Below are 22,150 nucleotides of genomic sequence, written 5' to 3'. Positions count from 1 at the left end.
TTCCCAGGCAAGTCTAAGAATACTAAGCATTAGGCCAACTTCACATTGATTTCCACTGCTTCTCAGGAGGGAAGATGTTTCTATTTACTTTTCTTTGGGAGCAATTTGAATCTGTTTATTTATATCTACTATGTTTCCTATGAAGTAAGAAGCCAAAAGCTTGTGGCTGATTTTTGGGTCAGTGGGGGCCGAGACTGTGATCAATTGGTAACTTCAAAAAATACAGCACAGAAGTGGAAGTATCTCTTTAAGGAATGCCATTCTTAAAGTCAGTTAGAGGGCAAATCTCTGGAAGTGAGTCCCGCTGCCATTGGAGACAGAGGGATTGAGATGGAGGTAACTCACGGATCTTTGAGCCCAAGGAGGCAGGAAAGCTGGGAATACTAGAAGAGAAACAGCGCTTCCATTGTGCCCGGAGGGAGGAGGCTCACCAGGGTATGGTTGCAGAGAGGGGCAGCTCCCTTCCCACGACTTCTCTTTTTTTGTGGAGTTGGGAGTAGGGTATTCTTTGGAAGGAACAGAGTATGGGGAGAAGTGGTGGGACAAGAGTTTTGAGTAATGGGAAGAATTTGAATCCGCTGCCATGGAGACTGGCAGGGAGAGATGATCTGGATGCCCAGAGGGGTTACTAGATGGCCCTGGGGGCCTTTGCAGTTGGAGACCATGAACTTGGAGTTGCCCAGCCATGACATTGAGGGGCATTTATGCAGGTTCCCTGAAGTCAAAGTTTAGAAGTGGGAGTTGGGAGTGGGGGAGCTAGAGTTATCCAGGTTTGGGGTTTTGCCAGGTGAGTGCAATGTAAAGATAATGTACATGGCAGGGGAATTAAAGAGATTTGTAAGACAGATGCACCGTGGAGTCTGGGTTTGATAGGGAAGGAAGTAAAAACTGGAAGATGTTGATAGAAAAGGAGAAAGTAGAGGAGTCATGATATTGAAGACCTTGCTGAAATGAAACACAGATGTGGTGGCAGTCATTGGAATGAATGGTGGTAGCTTGTGATCTGAGTAGACTGCTGAATTAAAGGTTTCAGAGATAGAGCAACTGTGGGTGGTGACAAGGTCCAGGGCGTGGTGGAGGGAAGGCTGGTTTAGGTGTCACTAAGAGGACACTCCTCTGAGATCAAAGAACTGAGATCTTGAAGCTACAAAGGACCTGGAGTGGAGAGAAAGACTGATCAAGGTGCCAAGGCTTCCGGATGAGAAGGAGGATGATTGGAGGTTGGCATCTGACATTGGCCGTGTGTACTATAACAGCTGGTTTAGCATCAGCCTGAATGTATAGAGGAAGTCTCGCCTGGAACTGACATTGTGGTTCTCTTCTCAACTCCTAGGTACAGTCTGTGGGGTGAGGAAGAATAAGTGGCATCCCCTTGGGAGGAGAACAGGGGAGACCCAATATCCTTGCAAGGATGAGCAAGGTGGAAAGAAGGTCCCATTGGTGACAAGGCTGCAGATGAGAGATTTTACCATGGAATGAGGTTCTAGAGGGCTCAGATAAAGGTTATCCAGAGAGGGATCAATGGGAGGTTGGTCAATGGCGAGGAAGATCAGAGCTCTTTGGAGGTTAGAGGGTAGCCAAAGAGATGATCTGAGAAGCTTGCATTTTAGCCACCGATTAAAGAAAATGGGAATTTGGTGTTTGGTGACACTAGCTGGCTACAAATTTTCTAAAAGAATGAGTTCCAGAAGTCTTCTAATACATGGGAGAAGGTAGAGGAGGACTCCAGGCCTTCTGAAGGGAGGCAGCCTTCCTTGGACTGAGGAGGAAAGATTTTCCCACAGAACAAAGAGCATGGTCAGAGGCACAGAGAGGGAGTTTCACCCTACCAGAGTCCAGAAACTAAGTAGATCAGTGCCGGTGGGATGCAGTGCTTGTGGAAGAACACCTAAGTGTCAGGTGGGGCCAGATTATGAGAGGCCTTGCAGCACTCACTCAAGACTTTAGACTTCACGCAGAGATGTAACACAATGGGAGTTACCTGATGCCCGTGAGAAGGGTGGGCTGAGTGCAGACCAGAAAGGAGACCAGAAGCATGAACATTCCTGGCACCAGATGGGGGTTTGGTGAGGAGAACAGAAAGGGATGAGGGCTACAGAAAAGTCAGAAGTGATATCCAATGACAGAGAGAGAAAGAGAAAAAGGGGCAGAGAAAGAGAGGATAGCCGGGAGAGAGGCTGGATGCGGTGCCTCACACCTGTAGTCCCAGCACTTTGGGAAGCCAAGGTGGGCGGATCAATTGTCAGGAGTTTGAGACCAGCTTGGCCAACATGGTGAAACCCCGTCTCTACTAAAAATAAAAAATTACCCAGGTGTGGTGATGTGCGCCTGTAGTCCCAGCTACTCAGGAGGCTGAGGCACAAGAATCGCTTGAACCCAGGAGGTAGAGTTTGCAGCGATCTGAGATCGCACCACTGTACTCCAGCCTGGGCGACAGAGTGAGACTTCATCTCAAAAAAAGAAAAAAGATAGGAGAGAATGAGAGATAGAGACATAGAGACAGAAAAAAAGGGGTGGAGGTAGAGAGATAGGAGAGAGAGAGAGAGACGTAAGAGAGAGAGAGGTGGGGGGGAGAGAGAGAGAGAGAGAGAGAGACAGAGACAGAGACAGAGACAGAGACAGAGACAGAGACAGAGACAGAGGTGCTGAGAAGAGGGAGAAAAGTTGAGAACTCTGAGACCTGCCCAGGCTTACACCGCAGGAACATGTGAACAGTAACACAGGCAATAATGAACAGATCTTTCTGTACGTTTTGCTTTTTTGCGTCTGATGTGAAAAAATAGATATAGTAGCTGTTTATTATGCTTCCTTTTAAAAATGATGATGATTATCAACTATAATAAACCTCTTGGAGTTTAGATTCAGATCCTGCATCACTTAAAAACCAAATACATGCGCATCATTGATGCTGCAGTGACCATAGCACCTGACAGTGCTTCGGTGAGGCATCATCATTCTTGATGTGTAAATTTATTCATGCCATGTCTTCTTTAATTAAAGATTCCAGGGATAAGGAATTCAGAAACACGAGGACAGACCACAGAAGTAAAAGGTAACTAAAATAAAAGCCTACCTAAGGTAAGATTTAGTGCTCTGAAGAGCTACGGAGATTAATGAATTAACACGGTGAATATTAGATGTGAAATTCTCAGAGTTGTTGACCCTTGGGTTGTTTAAACATTCTGAATTTATCTGACTTTCTCCATGACAGAAATTGACTTAACTATTTAATATGAACTCATCACTATTTTATTCCTTTTGTTCTCCTGCGATAACAGGAGTCTGGCTGGGTGTGGTGGCTCACACCTGTAATCCCAGCACTTTATTGGGAGGCCAAGACAGGCAGATCACCTGAGGTCGGGAGTCCAAGACCAGCCTGAGCAACATGCCAAAACCCATCTCAACTACAAATACAAAATTAGCCAGGTGTGGTGGTGCATGCCTGTAATACCAGCTATTTGGGAGACTGAGGCAGGAGAATCGAGAGAATCGCTTGAATCGGGGAGGAAAAGGTTGCGGTGAGCCGAGATTGCACCATTGCACTCCCGAGTAGCTGGGATTACAGTCGCATGCCACCAAGCCTGGCTAACTTTTGTATTTTTTAGTAGAGACAGGGTTTCACCATGTTTGCCATGATGGACCTTGTGATCCGCCTGCCTTGGCCTCCCAATAAACTGAATAGTTTAAGGAAGAGAATAGAGGGCAGGCAAACTTGGCATTGGGTGGAACTTCTCTTAAGGGCTCATCTGTCAGGCTTGGATGCTTCTGGTGTTTAGGTGCCATTGGGCCTGGAGTGGAAGGGCACCTCATCATGACATCTGTACATGAGAGCTACATTCTAGAATGGCACACCGGGCAGAAATGCAGCAAAGTGAAGGCCTCCTGCTGAAAATCTTTTAAAAAGAGACTGGCATAGTGTCTCAGGAAGACAAACTCAACTAGCATTTCCTCCAGCATTGGACAGGTGACTGTTTCTTCATGGAAGCACTGGGGAAAGTCACTGGTTTGCATTTGGGGGCTGTGGTGTGCCACCCAAACACACATCTCTTTTTCCAGTGAGCAAAGGGGACGCTCACCCTACAAGAGGCCCATGGTCCATGGCTAACTGAGGAGACAGTAGCGTCAGTCTTCATCCCAGCTTACTCTGGACTAAGCTCAGAGGGAGCAGGGCAGACAGTGGCATCTATGCTACATGAAAATGGAAAACTCTTTACAGGTTTTTAATTGTAATCAGATAATTGTGTTTAAATAATTTAAAAGCACACTCGCTTGGTCAGTGCCGCCACAGACTATCATTTTGTTGAACCAATGAATTCCAGCACAGAAGTAATCCAGATGAGGTTGTCCCAGTCCATCAGCAAACCTCTGTCTCTTCCCTTACGTACTTCTTTCCCGACACTTACTTTCACCAACCTTAGCTTCTATCTTTTTAGTAGAATTCTTTTAAATACCCACTAACTCCCACTAATTGTATATTGTTCCAAAAATGATACTCACTTTCTATGTCCTTCTATTTATTTTTTGTCTATTCCCTTCTCTAAGCTTGCTAGCTACAGCTTATTTACTCTTTAGATGTAAGGGCAAGGGCTTTTAAAAAAAATTAAAACTTTAAATGTATTGGCAGTCATTTATTGGCAGCGTGATTTGACATTTTTTATTTTTTGTTTTGACCCCTTTTTTTTTTGAGACAAGTTGTCTGTTGCCCAGGCTGGAGTGCAGTGGCACAATCATGGCTCACTGCAGCCTCGACCTCCTAGGCTCAAATGATCCTCCCACTGAAGCCTCCCTAGTAGCTGGTTGACTTTTGTATCTTTTGGAGAGATGGAGTCTCACTATGTTGTCCAGGCTTGTCTCGAATTCCTGGGCTCAAGCTATGCCCTCCGCCTTGGCTTCCCAAAGTGTTGGGATTACGGGTGTGAGCCACCACTCCTGGCTGACATACGTTTCTTGATTTATTGAAGCCTGCATTCTCTTCTGTTAAGCAGGTTGATAAGAGCACTTTCCTCATAGTAGTTTTATGAAGTCAATAAAATAATTAAAACGATCAGAGCAGACTGATCTAGTACAGCAAATGTTTAATTAATGGGAACTAAGATGTTCAGTTTTTAACATAATCCTTGCATTCTAAATTACATGCAAATTGCTGCTGCCTAAGGATAAAGAATATTTTTTAACTCAAATTTATCTTTATTTCAAGATATCAGTAGAAATTTACATATTTGCATTTTCTGTCTTTTTCTACTATCTGTAACAACTTGCTTCAAGGCTTCAAGATCGGAACTGTTTTATGCCTTTGTATCATAGACCTAAGAGACTAAAATTATTTGAAGATGAAATGGGGGCAAAACTTGGGTCTCTGCAGGCCCTACTCTATGTAGCATCCATTAAATCACCTCTGTATGTGTTACTAAAGTAATGAGAGTAAGTTCTAAATCCAAAGTGCAGCTTTAATATTGCAATTCCAAAAACTAAAGCTGTATGCAACTCTTGGAATAATTCATCAAAATAAATAATTTTTAATATAAAATTGGTTAGTGCTGCTTATCAGTCTATGTTCATGAAGAATGAAATGTTAGTAGCATCCTCAAATGACACCTGTTGTGCCCACATTTGTTTAGGGGCCTTCCAAAGACAAAGACATTGTCACACCTTATACTTGACATGTTTGACAGGGTATGATTGCTTGCTCACATAACCCAGTGTTTGGTACCTACTTTCAAACAATAATTAATGTGTTCAGTTCATTTTAGTTCAAAATTTAAAACCAAGGAACTTCACACTTTTTTGGTATAAGCTGATTTATTATTTATGAGAACTGGATGAAGAATATTTTTATTGTTAGTTATCATCTCATTTTATTTCATCCCCACAGAACAAGTGGGGTTGGGCTATGTAACTATTTTGAGTACGGAGAATTCCTCATATCTTTTTATTTTAGTCTTTAATGAACTTTGTTTTTTAGAGCAGTGTTAGGTTCCCAGCAAAATCAAGCAGAAAGTACAGACATGTCCTATACACTCCCTGTCCCTGCCACCCCCTAGCCTTCCCCACCGTCACGTCTTGCACCAGAGTGGTCTATTTTTTACAATCAATGAATCTACAAATGGCTTTTTATTTTTTCAATCATAATACTTTCATGTTAGTGTAAGGTAGTGGGTCAAAGGGGCACAGCTGCATCTTAATCTTTCATTATCTCTTCAAGATGCAGGAGCTCCTCGGAATTGGATGGACTGGTTAGAAAAGAACAAGTGTGTCTGTCTGACTGTTCCTTTTCTTGTCTCTTCTCCTTTATGAAGTTCTTTAAGGGCCTTAAAATGCAGAAATGCAGCAGGAACCCGACAATGGGGTGGAAGACAAAGCCAGCTTCAGAGATGCCAGTGTTTACGCTGAAGGGACGTGGGCAGAATCCGCCAACAAATAATCACACCAGAGTCCATTGAGCCTGAGCGAGATCCCAGTGGGCGTGGTGATTGAGTAACTAGTGTCCCCAGCAGCCCTCTTCATTCTGCATGATAGCACAGAATAAACCATGTGGGGGTGGCGAGCATCCCAACCTCCAGTTATTGTTTTCTCAACCCAGCTGCACCCGTGCCCTCTCCTCTGGCCAGCACGTAGGCACTCACTTACTCACTTAGAGAATCAGGCAGGAAGACATGGCTAAGCATTAACTTTCAAATTCAGCTCTGCCCAAATTAAAGAGAGGAAGGGGGTATATAGAGTTCTCAGACCTGTGTCTGGATGGTCAGCGTATTCTATGCTGATTTCTTTTTGCAAGGTCACCGTGCTATTAGTTATAGAAGCGCTAATATTATTTCTTCTCTCCAAACAACCAGATTTTTAAAAGTTAATAGAAATGGAATTTGAACCCGAGATGTAAAAATGACTCAAGAACAAGGTCTCAGAAAACCTCCTGGTCATTTTTGTCTATTGATTTACTAAAAGAGGAAGAAAAACATCATAAAGACAAAACATAAAGAGGAAATCTTAATCTTTTTTAGACTTTCCCATCTTCATGTCTATTGTCAAGTATTTTGTCAAGAAATGCATTATAATCTCATTTTAAAAAGTAAACGGAACTTAGGAAGCAGTTCTCTTGGAGAATAACTGGAATGGTTTCTAGCGATTTTCAAAAGACAGACTCACTTGCCCGGTGGTTTTGTAGGTCTGGTGATGGTTTGTGTTCAGCCTTGACTGACAGAAGACACCTCACCCTTTGTCTTTCACTTAGGCAAAGTGGACATCTGATTTATAGGACTGGGAAATGAAACACACACACAAAACCCATATGACTTTGAGCTTACCTTATGTAGTTTCTTCATCAGCTGGCTCATTTAACCATGAATCTGAAAGGTTGAAAAGCTTATTTAAATGTGGCCTACTGAACTTTCCTGGGGCTACAAGAACTGATAATTTGTTCAGCCATTACATTCAGTGAAACTCTCTTTTAATGAACCTTGCTTCACATTACACAAACTGGACCAGCTTGGCTGGAAAGGGCAGGAGGCTCTCTGTGCAGGCCTGCAGTGAAAGGGGGCCAGCGTGATTGAAGACAGGGTTCTCCTCTGCTGGAGAGCTTCCATTTCTCTAACTACCAGCATCTTGCATTTTCCCTTTCAGCTTTCTCCGGTGATATATATATATATTTTTTTATAAAGACAAGGTTTCACCATGTTGGTCAGGCTGGTCTTGAACTCCCGACCTCAAGTGATTCTGCCTGCCTTGGCCTCCAAAGTGCTTGGATTACAGGCGTGAGCCACCATGCCCAGCCTCTCCTGTGATTTTTTTCTACTTTTACCTTGTAAAACAAAAATAAAATTCAGAGCCCCCTGACCATCTGAATTGACCCCTCCTCTTGGCAAGGGCATTGCAAAGCTAGCCTGAAAAACTAGCTCAGGCCATGATAGGAAGGAGGGGCTGGACATGCCTCCTTATGCCCTATTTCCTTTTGGAATTACCAATAGAACAGACTCTTTAAGTCTCATAGGAAACTGCCGGGTGTGGTGGCTCATGGCCTGTAATCACAGCACTTTGGGAGGCTGAGGTGGGCGGATCACCTGAGGTCAAGACCAGCCTGGGCAACATGGTGAGACCCCGTTTCTACTAAAAAATTATAAAAATTAGCTGGGCATGGTGGCGCTGCCTGTAATCCCAGCTACTCAGGAGAATCGTTTGAACACAGGAGGCGGAGGTTGCAGTGAGCTGTGATCATGCCACTACACTCCAGCCTAGGCAACAGAGTGAGGCTCCCTCTCAAAAAATAAAAAATAAATAAGAAACATTTACAGTCTATTCTCTCCGAAGCTGCTACCTGGAGGCTTCATCTGCATGACAAAACTTTGGTCTCTGCAACCCTTTACTGTAACCCAGACATTCCTTTCTATTGATAACAATTCAACCAATTACCAATCAGAAAATCTTTAAATTTGCCTCTGACTTTTGAAGCCCTCTCACCTTCCAGTTTCCCACTTTTTTGGACTAAACTAATGTGTATCTTACATGTATGGATGCCTTATGTCTTCCTAAAATGCATAAAATCAAGTCATGTTCCTACTTCTTTAGGCACATGTTCTCAGGACCCCCTGAGGGTGGTATCAGGACCCCCCGAGGGTCATTGGTCACTCATATTTGTCTCAGAATAAATCTCTTAAAATATTTTATGGATTTTGACACTTTTCATTGATCATCTGTTTTAGTAAATAGCTGTAAAAAAAGCCTCAGAGCCCATGCTTTTTGTTTGAATCAGAATTTGCTTTGAACACAGAAATAAAGCAAGAAACACAAATGATCAAGAAACCCTATCATCTGCTCTTACTCCTATTACTTTTCTGTATTAGCCAACCACTAACACTGAGAATGATGACGCAGAAGGAGAGAGAAAGAGACAGCAACCAATAGTACCTTTTCCTTTAGCCCTTCCTTACTTGTCAGTAAGTTGAAAGTAGAATGTTAGTTCTCTGATTTGTATTAGGAAGTGAGCTACAATTATTGAATTAGTTGGTGTGGCATTTCCACTGTTCTATTAAGAATGAACTATAGGCTGGGTGCAGTGGTTCACACTTATAATCTCAGCACTTTGGGAGGCTGAGGTGGGAGGATCGCTTGAAGCCAGGAGTTCGAGACTAGCCTGGGCAACAAAGCAAGACCCTGATTCTATAAAATATTTTAAAAGGTTGGCTCAGTGTGTTGGTGGATGCCTGTGGTTCCAGCTGCTCTGTAGGTTGAGGTAAGAGGATCATTTGCGCTCAGGAGTCTGAGGCCGCAGTGAGATACAATTGTGCCACTGCACTCCAGTCTGAGCAACAGAGTGAGACCTTGTCTCTTAAAAAAGAGAATGCGGCAGGGCACGGTGGCTCAAGCCTGTAATCCCAGCACTTTGGGGGGCCGAGGTGGGTGGATCACGAGGTCAAGAGATCGAGACCATCCTGGTCAACATGGTGAAACCCCGTCTCTACTAAAAATATAAAAAAAATTAGCTGGGCATGGTGGCGCATGCCTGTAATCCCAGCTACTTGGGAGGCTGAGGCAGGAGAATTGCCTGAACCCAGGAGGCAGAGGTTGCAGTGAGCCGAGATCGCGCCATTGCACTCCAATCTGGGTAATAAGAGCGAAACTCCGTCTCAAAAAAAAAAAAAAAAAAGAGAATGCACTGCATATGCATGCATCAACTGAAATAGAAAGTAAGATGCTCTTTTCTTTTTATTTAAACCTCACATTGCGCAATGTAAAAATGAACAGAACACTTTATTCTAACATTTTAAAAATTACTTTTGCTTTACTGAGAACAGCATTAAATAGCAATTTTTAAATAATATTATTTTTTTTTAAATTTGAGACAGGATCTTGCTATATTGCCCAGGCTGGTCTCCAAATCTTGGGCTGAAGTGATCCTCCTGCTTGGCCTCCCAAAGTGCTGGGATTATAGGGTTAAGCCACCATGCCTAGCCTAAATAGTAAATAAAAAACACCATGATAAACCAAAAGAGAGACTGTTGGAGAAAGAAAAAGCATTTTAGTACCTTTAACAGCATTTTTCCTCCTGCTTTTTGAACAAAGTGCCCCACCCGTGGGCCCCACAAATTACGTAGCTGGTTCTGGGTCTTGTAGCTATTGCTGAATAATTCAATCCAGCCTGTCAAATTCGGGGGCTATGTTTCAAAAATAATTTCTTAAGTATAAGAAATCTCAACTTACTAACAGATTGTGTTCCAACTTGTTTTATAAGTCAGCAGCTTGGATCTTGGCAAATGTTTTTCATATGAACATTGTTTTGAATAGTGGTCAGGTTTCCACGCTAGCCCACAAAAATGCACTGAAGCTATAATACAGCTGATTGTCTACAGTCTATTTGGTGTTATAATAATGTAGCTGGAGACCATTCGTGTGGTTCGCCAAATACTGCACTGTGGGGCTGCACTTAACAGCTAGCTGGGTGGGGTCGGGGGAATTCTGGTTGGTTCCATCCAAAGAGCTGTGAGTAGGGGCATGTGCCAGAGCATTTAGTGAGTGTTGCAAGACCCTCCAGGATGCTCTGTTTCCCTGCCACAGTCACTGGTAATCTTCTGGGGATGACACAGAGCAGAGCCCCGAGTGGACTATAATGGGCATGTAGCATGAGCAGGAAATCAGCCTGTGTGTTTTAAGCCACTGAAATTTGGAGTTGTTGCCAGTGCAAAACATACACAGTCCACCTTAGAAACAGTACAATGTGAAAAGCTATGTCTTTGGATGAAATTGATTTTAAAAAATGAGAAGTATGTACCCTTTCCCCAGATGTTTAGACAGAAGGGATGCAGAGAGATGGGACAGTAGCTAGAGAGAGGGGTGAAGGTCAGAGAGGAGTTTATTTGCTGATGCTTTTCTTATATTTTTAAGATAGGAGATGCCTAAGTGTGTGTATATGAGAGTCAAGAGAGACAGAGCTAGAGAAAGAGAGGTTAGGTACAATCAATCAGTTTATATCTGTGGGAACCGAAGACTTAAGCGAGTTAAGTAACTTGTGCAAATGCTTATGTCCTCATTTTACAGATGAAGGAACTGAGGCCTTAACAGGGTCAAGTAACTCATGCAAGTTCACATGGCTTATGACTGGTTGAACTGTGTCTTAAACCCGCGTTGGTCTGATCCCAAATCCCTCATTCCTGACTGCTAGACTGCCTCACGTCCTTGTTTACCAGTGAGTTAACACAGGGGCCGAGAGCCTGTGGCCCCACAGTTATCGTGGGAGTCAGGAGCCTTGCTGTTCCTGATCAAAGTTCTGTCTACACAAGGCGCTGCTTCCCCATTAAAACCTATACTGCTAATTCTAAGACTTTTATATAGAGGGTTCATCCTTTTTCCTGTGAAAATTTTCCCTTAGGAAATCAGATGAGATCCGACATCCTTCCACCACTGAAACTGGATGATTCTAAGGAAATGTAGAGTCTCAGGAAAGATTCTAAGGAAATAGAAACTCAGAATTTTAACACTAATGGTACCCCTGCCATGTGATAAAAGAAAAATTGAGATAGACTCTGTGACTTGCCTGGGGTTCAAGAGTGTATTTAAGAACATTTCTGGCTGGGTGCGGTGGCTCATGCCTGTAATCCCAGCACTTTGGGAGGCCTAGGCAGGAGGATCATGAGGTCAGGAGATTGAGACCATCCTGGATAACACAGTGAAATTTGTCTCTACTAAAAATACAAATAATTAGCCGAGTGTGGTGGCAGGTACCTGTAACCCCAGGTACTCTGGAGACTGAGGCAGAGAATTGCTTGAACCTGGGAGGCAGTGGTTCAGTCTGCTGAGATCATACTATTGCACTCCAGCCTAGGTGACAGAACAAGACTTCACCTCAAAAAAAAAAAAAAAAAAAAAAAAAAAGAAAAGAAAAAGTAAAAGAAAAAAAAGAACATTTCCAAGAGGTCAAACAAGCAAAAGGGAAATGCCAGGAACGCTGGGAGGTACCTAAGTGTAGCTGCTGAGACAACATGGGTTATTATTGTGGCCAGGGGACCTCTGGAGTGTGGCAGCAAAATAAGGCTGCAGCAGGGAAGTCGTACCCTGGCTTCTCCTCCAAAGGAGGGTGGTTTGTATCCCATCCCCGCCAACTGGCTGGTGACAGGTGATAGCCGAGTCACATGGAGGGGGTCCAGCTGTCTGGGGGTTACCACTTCCTCCTCGCCCACAATAGAGGCCCTCTGCCAAGTGGATGTGTCTATAAATGTCTCCACCTTCAGCTTTCGGGGAACCATGGACTATGCCTTCTGAAATGACTTGTCAAAGCTGGAGTGAGCATTTCTTCCTTGGCACTCTGGCAGACAATGGGGAGAACAGGATGGTGGCCCACACGTGAAAGCACGAAGTTGGGATGAAACAGATGAAGCAATTCAACCGTGGCAGATCTTATGATAGTGGCAGCTTGGAAATAAAGCATGCCCCAGTCATGTGGTGTCTCGCACCACCAGCTTCATGCCGTGACTGCTTTGCAAACGGAAGTTGGCACAGGCCACTGACAAAGAACATCTAACACCAGCAAGGCATTGCAACTGAAAGCCAGAGTTGAAGCTTGAGGGCTTGTTTGTGGCTTGGGAATCTACATTGGGAGTATTTTGATCTGTCCTTTTTTCTGTCTAGGCAGGGACCAGGGAATAAATGTATTTTAATAAACCTTGGCCTCTCTACACCTGTGACCTTGACCTGGCTTGGCTTACCTGCTCATCGCATGTGCACCTCACTGAGTTATTTGTTAAGATAGCATTTTGAATTACTGATTTTTTTTTTTTGAGACAGGGTTTTACTTTGTCATCCAGGCTGGAGGACAGTGGCACAATCTCACCTCACTGCAGACATGACCTCCCAGACTCAAGTGATCCTCCTGCCTCTGCCTCCCAAGTAGCTGGGACTACAGACACACACCACCACACCTGGCTAATTTTTGTCTTTTTTACAGAGACGGGTTTCGCCATGTTGCCCAGGCTGGTCTCAAACTCCTGAGCTCAAGCAATTTGCCTGCCTCAGCCTCCCAAATTGCTAAGATCACAGATGTGAGCCACCTCACCTGGCCTGAATGACTACATTTTAACTTAAATTTCAAATCTTAATTATTACCTAATATCTTCAAAAAGGTCACACATGATGTAGCATTGAAATGAAATTTCAGAAGATGGCTTGCACACACCAGGCAGTGGGACTGATGGCAGTAGAGATGGCCAGATCTCTCAGAATAGATCCCAGAACTTCCAAAATTCAGAAAAGTTAGAGTAATGGACAGTTTGTCAGAAACTTCTGGTTGACTTTCAGGAGAAGTCATCTAATTTCCATAATGTGAAATCCCACTAAGGGAAGAAGAAACTTCAAGAGGAACTAGAAAATGCAACCAAACTTAGGCTTCTTGAGCAGTACTTGAACTCATATTTTGGAAGTATTTTCAAGGTCAAAAGCACAATTCCTAGTTATGGAAAGCAGTATGCCACTGAGGATGTTTTGCAAAGCTACTGATGGCCCAATATTATTCCCAAGGATCTCCAGATGTGGAATACAAAGCAGGCATTGACTTAAATGTTGATTATGATGCTAAAGAAGAAAGTGATATGTTAGTGTTTTGATAAATGTATGCTACTGACAGTTGAGTACAGAGGATTTTTAGAGCCGATCATTAAAAAATCTGGAGACAACAGATGCTGGAGAGGATGTGGAGAAATAGGAACACTTTTACACTGTTGGTGGGAGTGTAAATTAGTTCAACCATTGTGGAAGACAGTGTGGCGATTCCTCAAGGCCTTAGAAATAGAAATTCCATTTGACCCAGCAATCCCATTACTGGGTATATATCCAAAAGACTATAAATCGTTCTACTATAAGGACACATGTACACGAATGTTCATTGCAGCACTGTTTACAATAGTAAAGACCTGGAATCAACCAAAATGCCCACTGATGATAGACTGGATTGGAAAAATGTGGCACATATACACCATGGAATATTATGCAGCAATCAGAAATGATGAGTTTGTGTCGTTTGTAGGGACATGGATGAATCTGGAGAACGTCATCCTCAGCAAACTGACACAAGAACAGAAAATGAAACACCGCATATTCTCACTCATAGGCGGGTGATGAAAAATGAGAACACATGGACACAGAAAGGGGAGTACTAAACACTGGGGTCTATTGGGGGGAAAACGGGAGGGCCAGTGGGAGGGGGAGGTGGGGAGGGAAAGCCTGGGGAGAAATGCCAAATGTGGGTGAAGGGGAGAAGGAAAGTAAAGCACACTGCCATGTGTGTTCCTACGCAACTGTCTTGCATGCTCTGCTCATGTACCCCAAAACCTAAAATCCAATAAAAAATTAAAAAAAAAAAATTACTTCATATGATACAATAATGGTGGATACATGTCATTATAAATTTGCCCAAACTCTTAGAAGGTACACCAACAAGAGTGAAGCGTAATGTAAACTATGATATCTGGGTAATTATGATGTGTCAATGTAAGTTCATCAGTTGTAACAACTGTAGCACTCTGGGGCAGGGCGGGGAGTGTTGATAATGGAGAAGGCTATGTGTGCTTCTGGCCAGAGAATAGATGGGAAATCTCTGTATCTTCCTCTCAATTTTGCTGTGAACCTAAAAGCTTTAAAACATACAGTCCTTAAAAATACAGAATTTAAATAAGGGCGGGACTCAGGAAAGGTGAATGAGATACCTGCAGTGCAAAAGGAAGGAGATGCTCATTCTTGCAGTTGTGCTGATGCAAGGCTAAAGGGTTGAGAAGTCCATGGTGTGGCGTATAATCCGCCCTGTATTAGAATTGAGGAAATACAGTGGGCGCAGTTTCCCCAAGGGGGGTTCTGGCTTCTGTATTGGGCCTTCTTGGCCTGGCCATCTCCATATGTTTTTTTCAGCCTGAGCACCAGCTCCTCTGGGAAGGGGCTTCTGGAGAGGCCAGGTAGGTGCCCATCCTCTGCACTCCCATCATGCCCTGTACAAATCTTTCTGTGAGTCCTCATCTCAGTGGATTGCTTTTAAAAATCTGTCTCTCCCCCAGACTGTGAATTCCTTGAGGAGAAAAATTGTTGTGTTATACCTTTTGTAGTTGGCCCAACAGCAATGAATTGACAAGCTCTGATGTCCTGTAGAGATGTGAGAAAAAATGAAGTCCTTTGTGGACTGAGTGATTAATTTTTCTTCTTTAATCATCAGTGCCGGCCTTTGGTAAGCTGATGAAATGTCTTCAGGAGTCAGATGGCACTCCCAGTCCAAGCCTTACCCTTGCCTTCAGTTGAGGAATAACTTTATCATTTGGTTAAAGTGGAATGTGTCAAAAAAAAGAAAAAAAAGAAAAAAGAAAAAGTTTTGTTTTTTATGATTCACATCAACATTTTTGAAAAAACATCTCAAGAAAGTTAGTCAAAGTGCTTAGGAAACTTTGGAGAAAAGACGCCAGTATCTACGTACTAGTGCACTGCATGTGGTCCCGAGCGCATTGTATAAGATCTCAGGTGTATTGTGTGAGGACACAGCTACTTTGTTCAAGGCTGCAAGCGTGCTGCATGAAGCTGCACGTGCATCAGTGTGGCTGTAGGCTGTTTAAAATCCTTATTGTGCCACTCAACCTAAAATGCTAACTTTCTCTAGTAGTGATACCGCCTAGTTTTGCTTAGATCCCCAGAAAAATAGTCTGCTTTCATATGAGCAAAAGTATGGCTTATACTTGACTCTAGTTTCCAAAATGCAATGTTTAGAGCTAAGAGCCTTCTCTATCTTGCTAGTACCCTGTAGCCGCAGAATTTCCTGTTCATTGTATCTGGGAATAGTTTGGATCTGTTTGTACTGTCTGATTATCATTTCAAAAGCCTTGAGTTTGTAGCATTTAAGAAAGGAATTATATTTTGTGTGACACGTATTTTTATTTTGGGCTCAGCAGGGCAGAGAGATGGGCAGGAAGGGGGAAGTGCTGATAGCTGAAGAGATTTACAAGAGGATGAAGGTCAAGATCATGTCTCATTTCCCCTTCCTAGTGATAACTGTTAATATATTTCTATTGAGTCTCTTTTCGTGGTATGTATTTCAAACATTTTGTTATAAACTTTGGGAGGCCGAGGTGGGTGGATCACGAGGTCAGGAGATCGAGACCATCCTGGTCAACATGGTGAAACCCCGTCTCTACTAAAAAATTTACAAAAAATTAGCTGGGCATGGTGGCGTGTGCTACTCAATCCCAGCTACTCAGGAGGCTGAGGCAGGAGAATTGCCTGAACCCAGGAGGCGGAGGTTGCCGTGAGCCGAGATCGCGCCATTGCACTCCGGCCTGGGTAACAAGTGCGAAACTCCGTCTCAAAAAAAAAAAAAAAAAAAAAAATCCCATATGATCATTTTGATACTGAAAAGTCATGTGATTTTAAAAAATCTCAAATAAAGCATTATGTTTAATTAAACATAGTCACATTAAAGTCTAAAAAAGACGAGTGTCACCTTATTTTCTTGTTCTAAAAATCCTAGTCAACATAATAAGCGAGATGATTAAACAAGATATCTCAATATTGACAAGAAGGAGGCCAAATTAACTTCATTTGAAGATAATATGATTGCTTACCAAGATAATCATACAAAATTTTAGAAATAATAGAGTTTAAGACTGTACAAAAATATATAAAATTAATGTATAAAATATGTACAAATATTTAAAAATCATATATTTAATATATATTTACATAATACATAAAAATTTAGATTTTCTTATATATCAGCAATAACCACTTAAAAGTAAAATGAGGCTGGGTGTGGTGGCTCACGCCTGTTATCCCAGCACTTCCGGCAGCTGAGGCGGGCGGATCACGAGGTCAAGAGATGGAGACCAACCTGGCCAGCATGGTGAAACCCCATCTCTACTAAAAAATTCAAAAATTAGCTAGGCCTGGTGGCTCGTGCTGTAGTCCCAGCTACTCAGGAGAATTGCTTGAACTCTGGAGGCAGAGGTTGCAGTGAGCCAGGATCGTGCCACTGCACTCCAGCCTGGTGCCTGGTGACAGAGCAATACTCTGTCTCAAAAAAAAAAAAAAAGTAAAATGAAAAATATATTCCATTCACATTAGTAGCAATAAAATAAAACACCTAGGAATACATGTAACCAAAGTCAAAAGCAATACAAAGTCAAATCAAATCTTTATGAACCTGCTCTGACAGAAATAAGACTAGAATAAATTGAGAGACAAATCTTGTTACTGGATGGGAAGACCCAATGTCAAAAAGAGGCACATCCATAGGATCTCTAAATCCCATGTAATCTCAGAAGCAATCCCTAAGGGATTCCAAGTGAATTCTAAAACTCAGCATGAGAATAGCTGGGAGCATTATAAAAAAGGCAAGTAAAATGGAGGTGCTTATCCCAGTAAATATTATTATTGTTATTTTTTTTGTTCTGAGTCTACCATTGTAGTGAATGGTGACCACATATTAAAACAAAGCTATAGTAACTAAGTGTGTATGATACTAATACAGGAAAAGATAGGTCAATGGAACAAGTTAGTTCAGAAAGATCTGAGTGAGTGAGTGTATGTCAAATGTTTGGAGTAACTGTCTTTTTTTTTTTTTTTTTTTTGATACAGGGACTCTCTCAGTGCTTGAGTTCAGTGGTATAACCTCAGCTCACTGTAGCCTCAATCTCCTGGGCTCAAGTGATCCTTCCACTTCTGCCTCCCAGGTAGCTGGGACTATAGGTGCACACCACCACGCCAGGCTAATTTTTGTCTTTTTTATAGATATGGGGTTTTGCTGTGTTGCCTAGGCTGGTCTCAAACTCCTGAGCTCGTCATCTGCCTGCCTTGGCCTCCCAGAGTGCTGGGATTACAGGCGTCAGCCACCGTGCCTGGCCAGAGCAACTGTTTATTAATAGGAAAACCATAAAGCTGGGTCATCATCTCATATTTTTGTACCAAAATAAATGGAAGATAATAAAAACTTCAAATATGAAAAATGAAACCATAAAATGCTAAAATATAGGTGTCTATTTTTAGCCTTGAAGTGCAGAAGTCATGATACCAAAGAACAGCTATAAAATAGTATTTTATAGATTCACATAAGTAACATTTTCTAAAAGTCCTTTAGCATATTAAGAGTAATGAACAAAGTTGAAATACAAGTGATAAACTAAAAAAATGTTAATCATACATGTGACACTGGGTTAATATCTGTGTAATACAAAAGAAATTTACAAATTAATTTGACAAGGACAAGTTATTTAATTAAAAAGTGATCAAACTGATAAGAACAGATACTACACTTGATCTTAGCCAAAAGGCTCAAGCCTGTAATCCCAGTACTTTGGGAGGCTGAGGCGGGTGGATCACGAGGTCAAGAGATCGAGACCATCCTGGTTAACATGGTGAAACCCCGTCTCTACTAAAAATACAAAAAATTAGCTGGGCATGGTGGTGCATGCCTGTAATCCCAGCTACTTGGGAGGCTGAGGCAGCAGAATTGCCTGAACCCAGGAGGTGGAGGTTGCAGTGAGCCGAGATCGCGCCATTGCACTCCAGCCTCGGTAACAAGAGCGAAACTCTGTCTCAAAAAAAAAAAAAAAAAAGTGATCAAAAAATATAAAGAAAATATAAAGAGGCAGTTCATAAAAGAAAAAGCAAATGAGAAACAAGAATATGAAAATATATTCATTCTCACTCATAATTAAAGGAATACAGATTAAAACAATATAGTCCATGATTTGCTGCCAGGTTGGTGGTGATGGTAGAGTCACAGGTATGGTCAGTGTGAGAGCAATGGGCTCAAAGAAACTGTTGCTGAAGGTGTAATTGGTTCAGACTTTCTGGAGGGCAGCTTGCCAGTGTTACAACGGAAACAGGCGTATTCATTGACCTAGAGAGTGCTGTCATCTGACTGCATCTTAAGGAGGTAATTGGCCAAGTGTGCAAATTTTGAGTTACTGTTAAGATTTTGCCATCTAAGAATTTAAGTTGGTGGTGGTTAAATTAATTGATCATTTTCTTTGTGGTTTCTTTTGCGCTTTTATGTTTATGTAGTTCTTCCCTTTTTAAATTTTTATTTCATTTTTTAAAAAATTTTGACAGTTACCTGGAAGGATTTTGATTGTAAAGTGACATGTATCTTAAATTCATATTTTTCCAAGTTTTCATTTCCTTGCAATCTTTTGTTAAATAATTCATCACTTCACTGTTGATCTGAAGTGTACCCTTTATCCTATGTCAAGATACAGTACTAGATTCTTAATTCTGGTCTGTTAATGTGTCTGCCTATGACTTGCTTATACTTGCAATTTTGATTTAATAAATATTAAAAAGAAGAAGCACCAGTGACTAAGCAATACTATTTTCCCCTACATTTCTTGTTTATTCTTCCAAATTTGTGAGATTTCACTAAAAATATTCCATTCAAATTTTAAATGAAATTAATGAAGCCATAAATGAATTTGGGAAGACTGACGCGTTGGTTTCTTATTTGCAGGAGCCCTATGGGTTCTTGGTCATATCATTTTGCTCATTAATCCAGGCGGTAGGGCATGGAGCTGAAAATTGACCTCAATGGGAAGGTGGCCACGAAATCCATGGCAAGCCCTCACTAGCCTGGCTTATGTAAGGAAGCGGCCAGCAATCATGGGAAAGACAGGGGCACTCCCTGAGAGAATTTATAAACTAGTGGCATTATGAGACAGGGACTTATTTTGAAGTTTTACTCAAGGATGGATTTGGCCAAGAGGAAGCAAGATGTGTTTTTACACAGATCCCTTGGTCTGGGTGAAGGGGTGTGGAACAGCAAGCTGAAACTGTCATTTCCCTCTTCCATCTCCCTGCCCTCAATAGGGACAAGCCACCTTGGTAAGAGCTCCAGGGGCCTCTTTGAGATCCCACCAGGGTTTGGTAGAGAAGCAAAAGGCAATAGGCCTCTGAATAAGGCAGACCTAGGTTTGATTTGTGATGGCTGTGTGATCTTGGGCACATTTCTTAACTTCTCTGATCTTCATCTGAGACATGGATAATGGTATTTCCCTGATAAGACTTGTTTGGGTTAAATGAGATGCTAACACAAAATATTGATATAGGTCTGGCACATGGCCATACTCGACAAATGGTAGCTATTAAAAATACTAACAAGATTAATGCTTTTTGGTGGTGGTGGGGATTGAACAGGTAATGGATATAAAGAGTTACCATATTCCTGGCACATATGACCTATTTTTATTGTTGTCACTGTATTATTATTACTGTCAAGGTTGTTATTGTTGTAGTATCCAGGCATTCCACACATGGCCCTAAACCACTTGGGTACAAAAACAGTCATTGTGAACTGTGGTGGCAGGTGCCTCAGGCTTGTGCCCGGCCTGCCTGTGTGGTGTTGCCTGCAGGAATGATGGTGGACGTGGCGCAAGTGCCTGTGCTCTTGGCCATAATGATGTGGGATTCCCCCACAGCTCAGGGCCAACCACAGCCTCTTCTTGTTCTACAAATGCCCTTCCCCCAAAAAGAAGGGTCGGGAAAGCAGCCCTCAACAGGGAGATCAGAGGCTGAAGGTTCCAGGGCCCACCCATCCTTTCTGAACTGTGGTACCGTAAGCAAATCTGGTTACCGCTCAATGTAGCTTTTGCTCATCCATACAGTCAGGTCAATGTAACTAATATTCGCTCCCTCCCAGGGCTGTATATGGACAGAAGGAGAGATGTGAAAATGGCATCTGATGCACAGTTGACCCCCAACTGCGGTCACCAGATAAATGCAGGACACCCAGTTACATCTGAACTTCAGATAAACTGCAGGAATTTTTAGTGTAAATACATCCCAAACATCCACAGAACATTCTTTTTCTAAAAAAAAATTATTTGTTTTGGTAGAAGAGCACAGTAAAGACAAAAAAATTATTTGCTGTTTTTCTGAAATTCACATTTACTAGAAATCTTCTACTTTTCTTTGCCAAATCTGGTATCTTGCCTCCAACAAATGTCAGTTCTTTCCCTCTTATCATGGGTGCAAATGAATTTGTAATACTGAGTGTCTTCCAGTTCATTGTGAGGGTCTCGTTAATTCCCACGAACTCATTCAGCCAACACAGAAGCTGCTCCAAGGCAGAGGACATTGATTCACCAAGGTTTCTGGCTTGAGCTTGTGTTATGAAAAGCCCTGGCAAGGGTCAAGGGCAGTTCAGTTGTGAGCTGTTTGTTATGGTGACCATTCAGGTTCAGGGCCTCCTTTTCGCCTGGAAACTCCAGAACAGCATTTGATCTCTTTCTCTCTTTCAGGAGCTTAATATAGAGCTTAATCCGTCACCTTCCCCTGGGTCTCTGGGAGGGTCAAGTGGTACACAGGGGATTAGCACCTCCATGCTTGCAAAATCGCATCCCCAACCCACACCCTCTCTAGCTCTGCTCACACCTACTATGAGTCAGCACTTTATTCCGGCTCCCTTGAAGGCACAAGCCCTTCCTGTCTACCTCTTGTGGAGATGCCTTTCTGGGGCCTTAAGAGCTATAAAGGGAGAGAGCAGATGGCAGCCCTGGCCCACACCTTCAGCTATCCCCTGGGTGCTGTGTCTGCTGTGTCTCCTGAGCAGGGAGAGGGATGGCAGAAACCTGCACTGTCTACGCAATACCTCCCAGATCCTGCTGGCCTGTTGAAGCAAAGGAAGTTCTCGCTTTGTGACTGTGGTCCCCGCCAGCTGGGTAAGGTGATGCCCCACCTGCCAGCATGGAGGACAGTGGGATGTGAGCAGATGGGTGCAAGTGAACTCTCCTCCTGCCTTTTTGAAGTGCTTGAGGTGGAGGAGAAGACACCTTGCAAAGCTCTCAGTCACCTTTAGGAGGGGAGAAATTTCCAGTATACTTCAAGTTTTTACAAACTTGTTTCAGGGTGACCTACAGGTGGATGGTTAAGTGGCTCTCCCAAGGAAAGAACAGAAGCTCCCAGCTCCGGTGCAGGCACTGTGACCTCAGATTAGCACTTCTTTATGCCTCAGTTTTCCGTCTGCAAATCTGTATAATAAAACGCCAAATTCATGGAGTTGCTGGAAGATATAACGAAAAGATGCAACAGAAGCGCTTAGTCTAGAACCGAGTATTAATAAGAGAAGGCAAAGGCTGATCTGAAGTCAGGTTGAAATGGTTTCTCTTGAGTAAGCTGAAAGGATTTCCATGAAGCCATGCTTTGTGCAGAT

At 42.6% G+C, this 22,150-nt stretch overlaps 1 protein-coding gene and 1 pseudogene across 4 annotated transcripts in view; one reads left to right on the top strand and one right to left on the bottom strand.

Moving 5' to 3' along the window:
- The first annotated feature begins 309 nt into the window (after nucleotides 1-309).
- The window catches only part of LOC144579716 (uncharacterized), a 36,280-nt gene continuing 14,439 nt past the window's right edge, over nucleotides 310-22,150 (top strand). For 2 of the 4 annotated variants that reach the window (XM_078352661.1, XM_078352660.1), the window contains exons 1-2: nucleotides 310-336; nucleotides 3,001-3,052. In XM_078352661.1, coding sequence (XP_078208787.1) covers nucleotides 331-336; nucleotides 3,001-3,052 — 58 coding nt within the window. In that variant the 5' untranslated portion in view covers nucleotides 310-330. Of the gene's footprint in view, nucleotides 436-3,000; nucleotides 3,079-22,150 lie in introns of all 4 variants that reach the window. The other 2 variants (XR_013527895.1, XR_013527896.1) reach the window with 2 other exon arrangements.
- Nucleotides 18,180-18,286, bottom strand: LOC118148736 (U2 spliceosomal RNA; annotated as a pseudogene).

The sequence above is a fragment of the Callithrix jacchus genome, chromosome 16 (genome assembly GCF_049354715.1).
Source record: "Callithrix jacchus isolate 240 chromosome 16, calJac240_pri, whole genome shotgun sequence".
Classification (NCBI taxonomy): Eukaryota; Metazoa; Chordata; class Mammalia; order Primates; family Cebidae; genus Callithrix; species Callithrix jacchus.
Note: the sequence above shows the minus strand (reverse complement) of the source record. Positions and strands in the feature narration are given on the sequence as shown.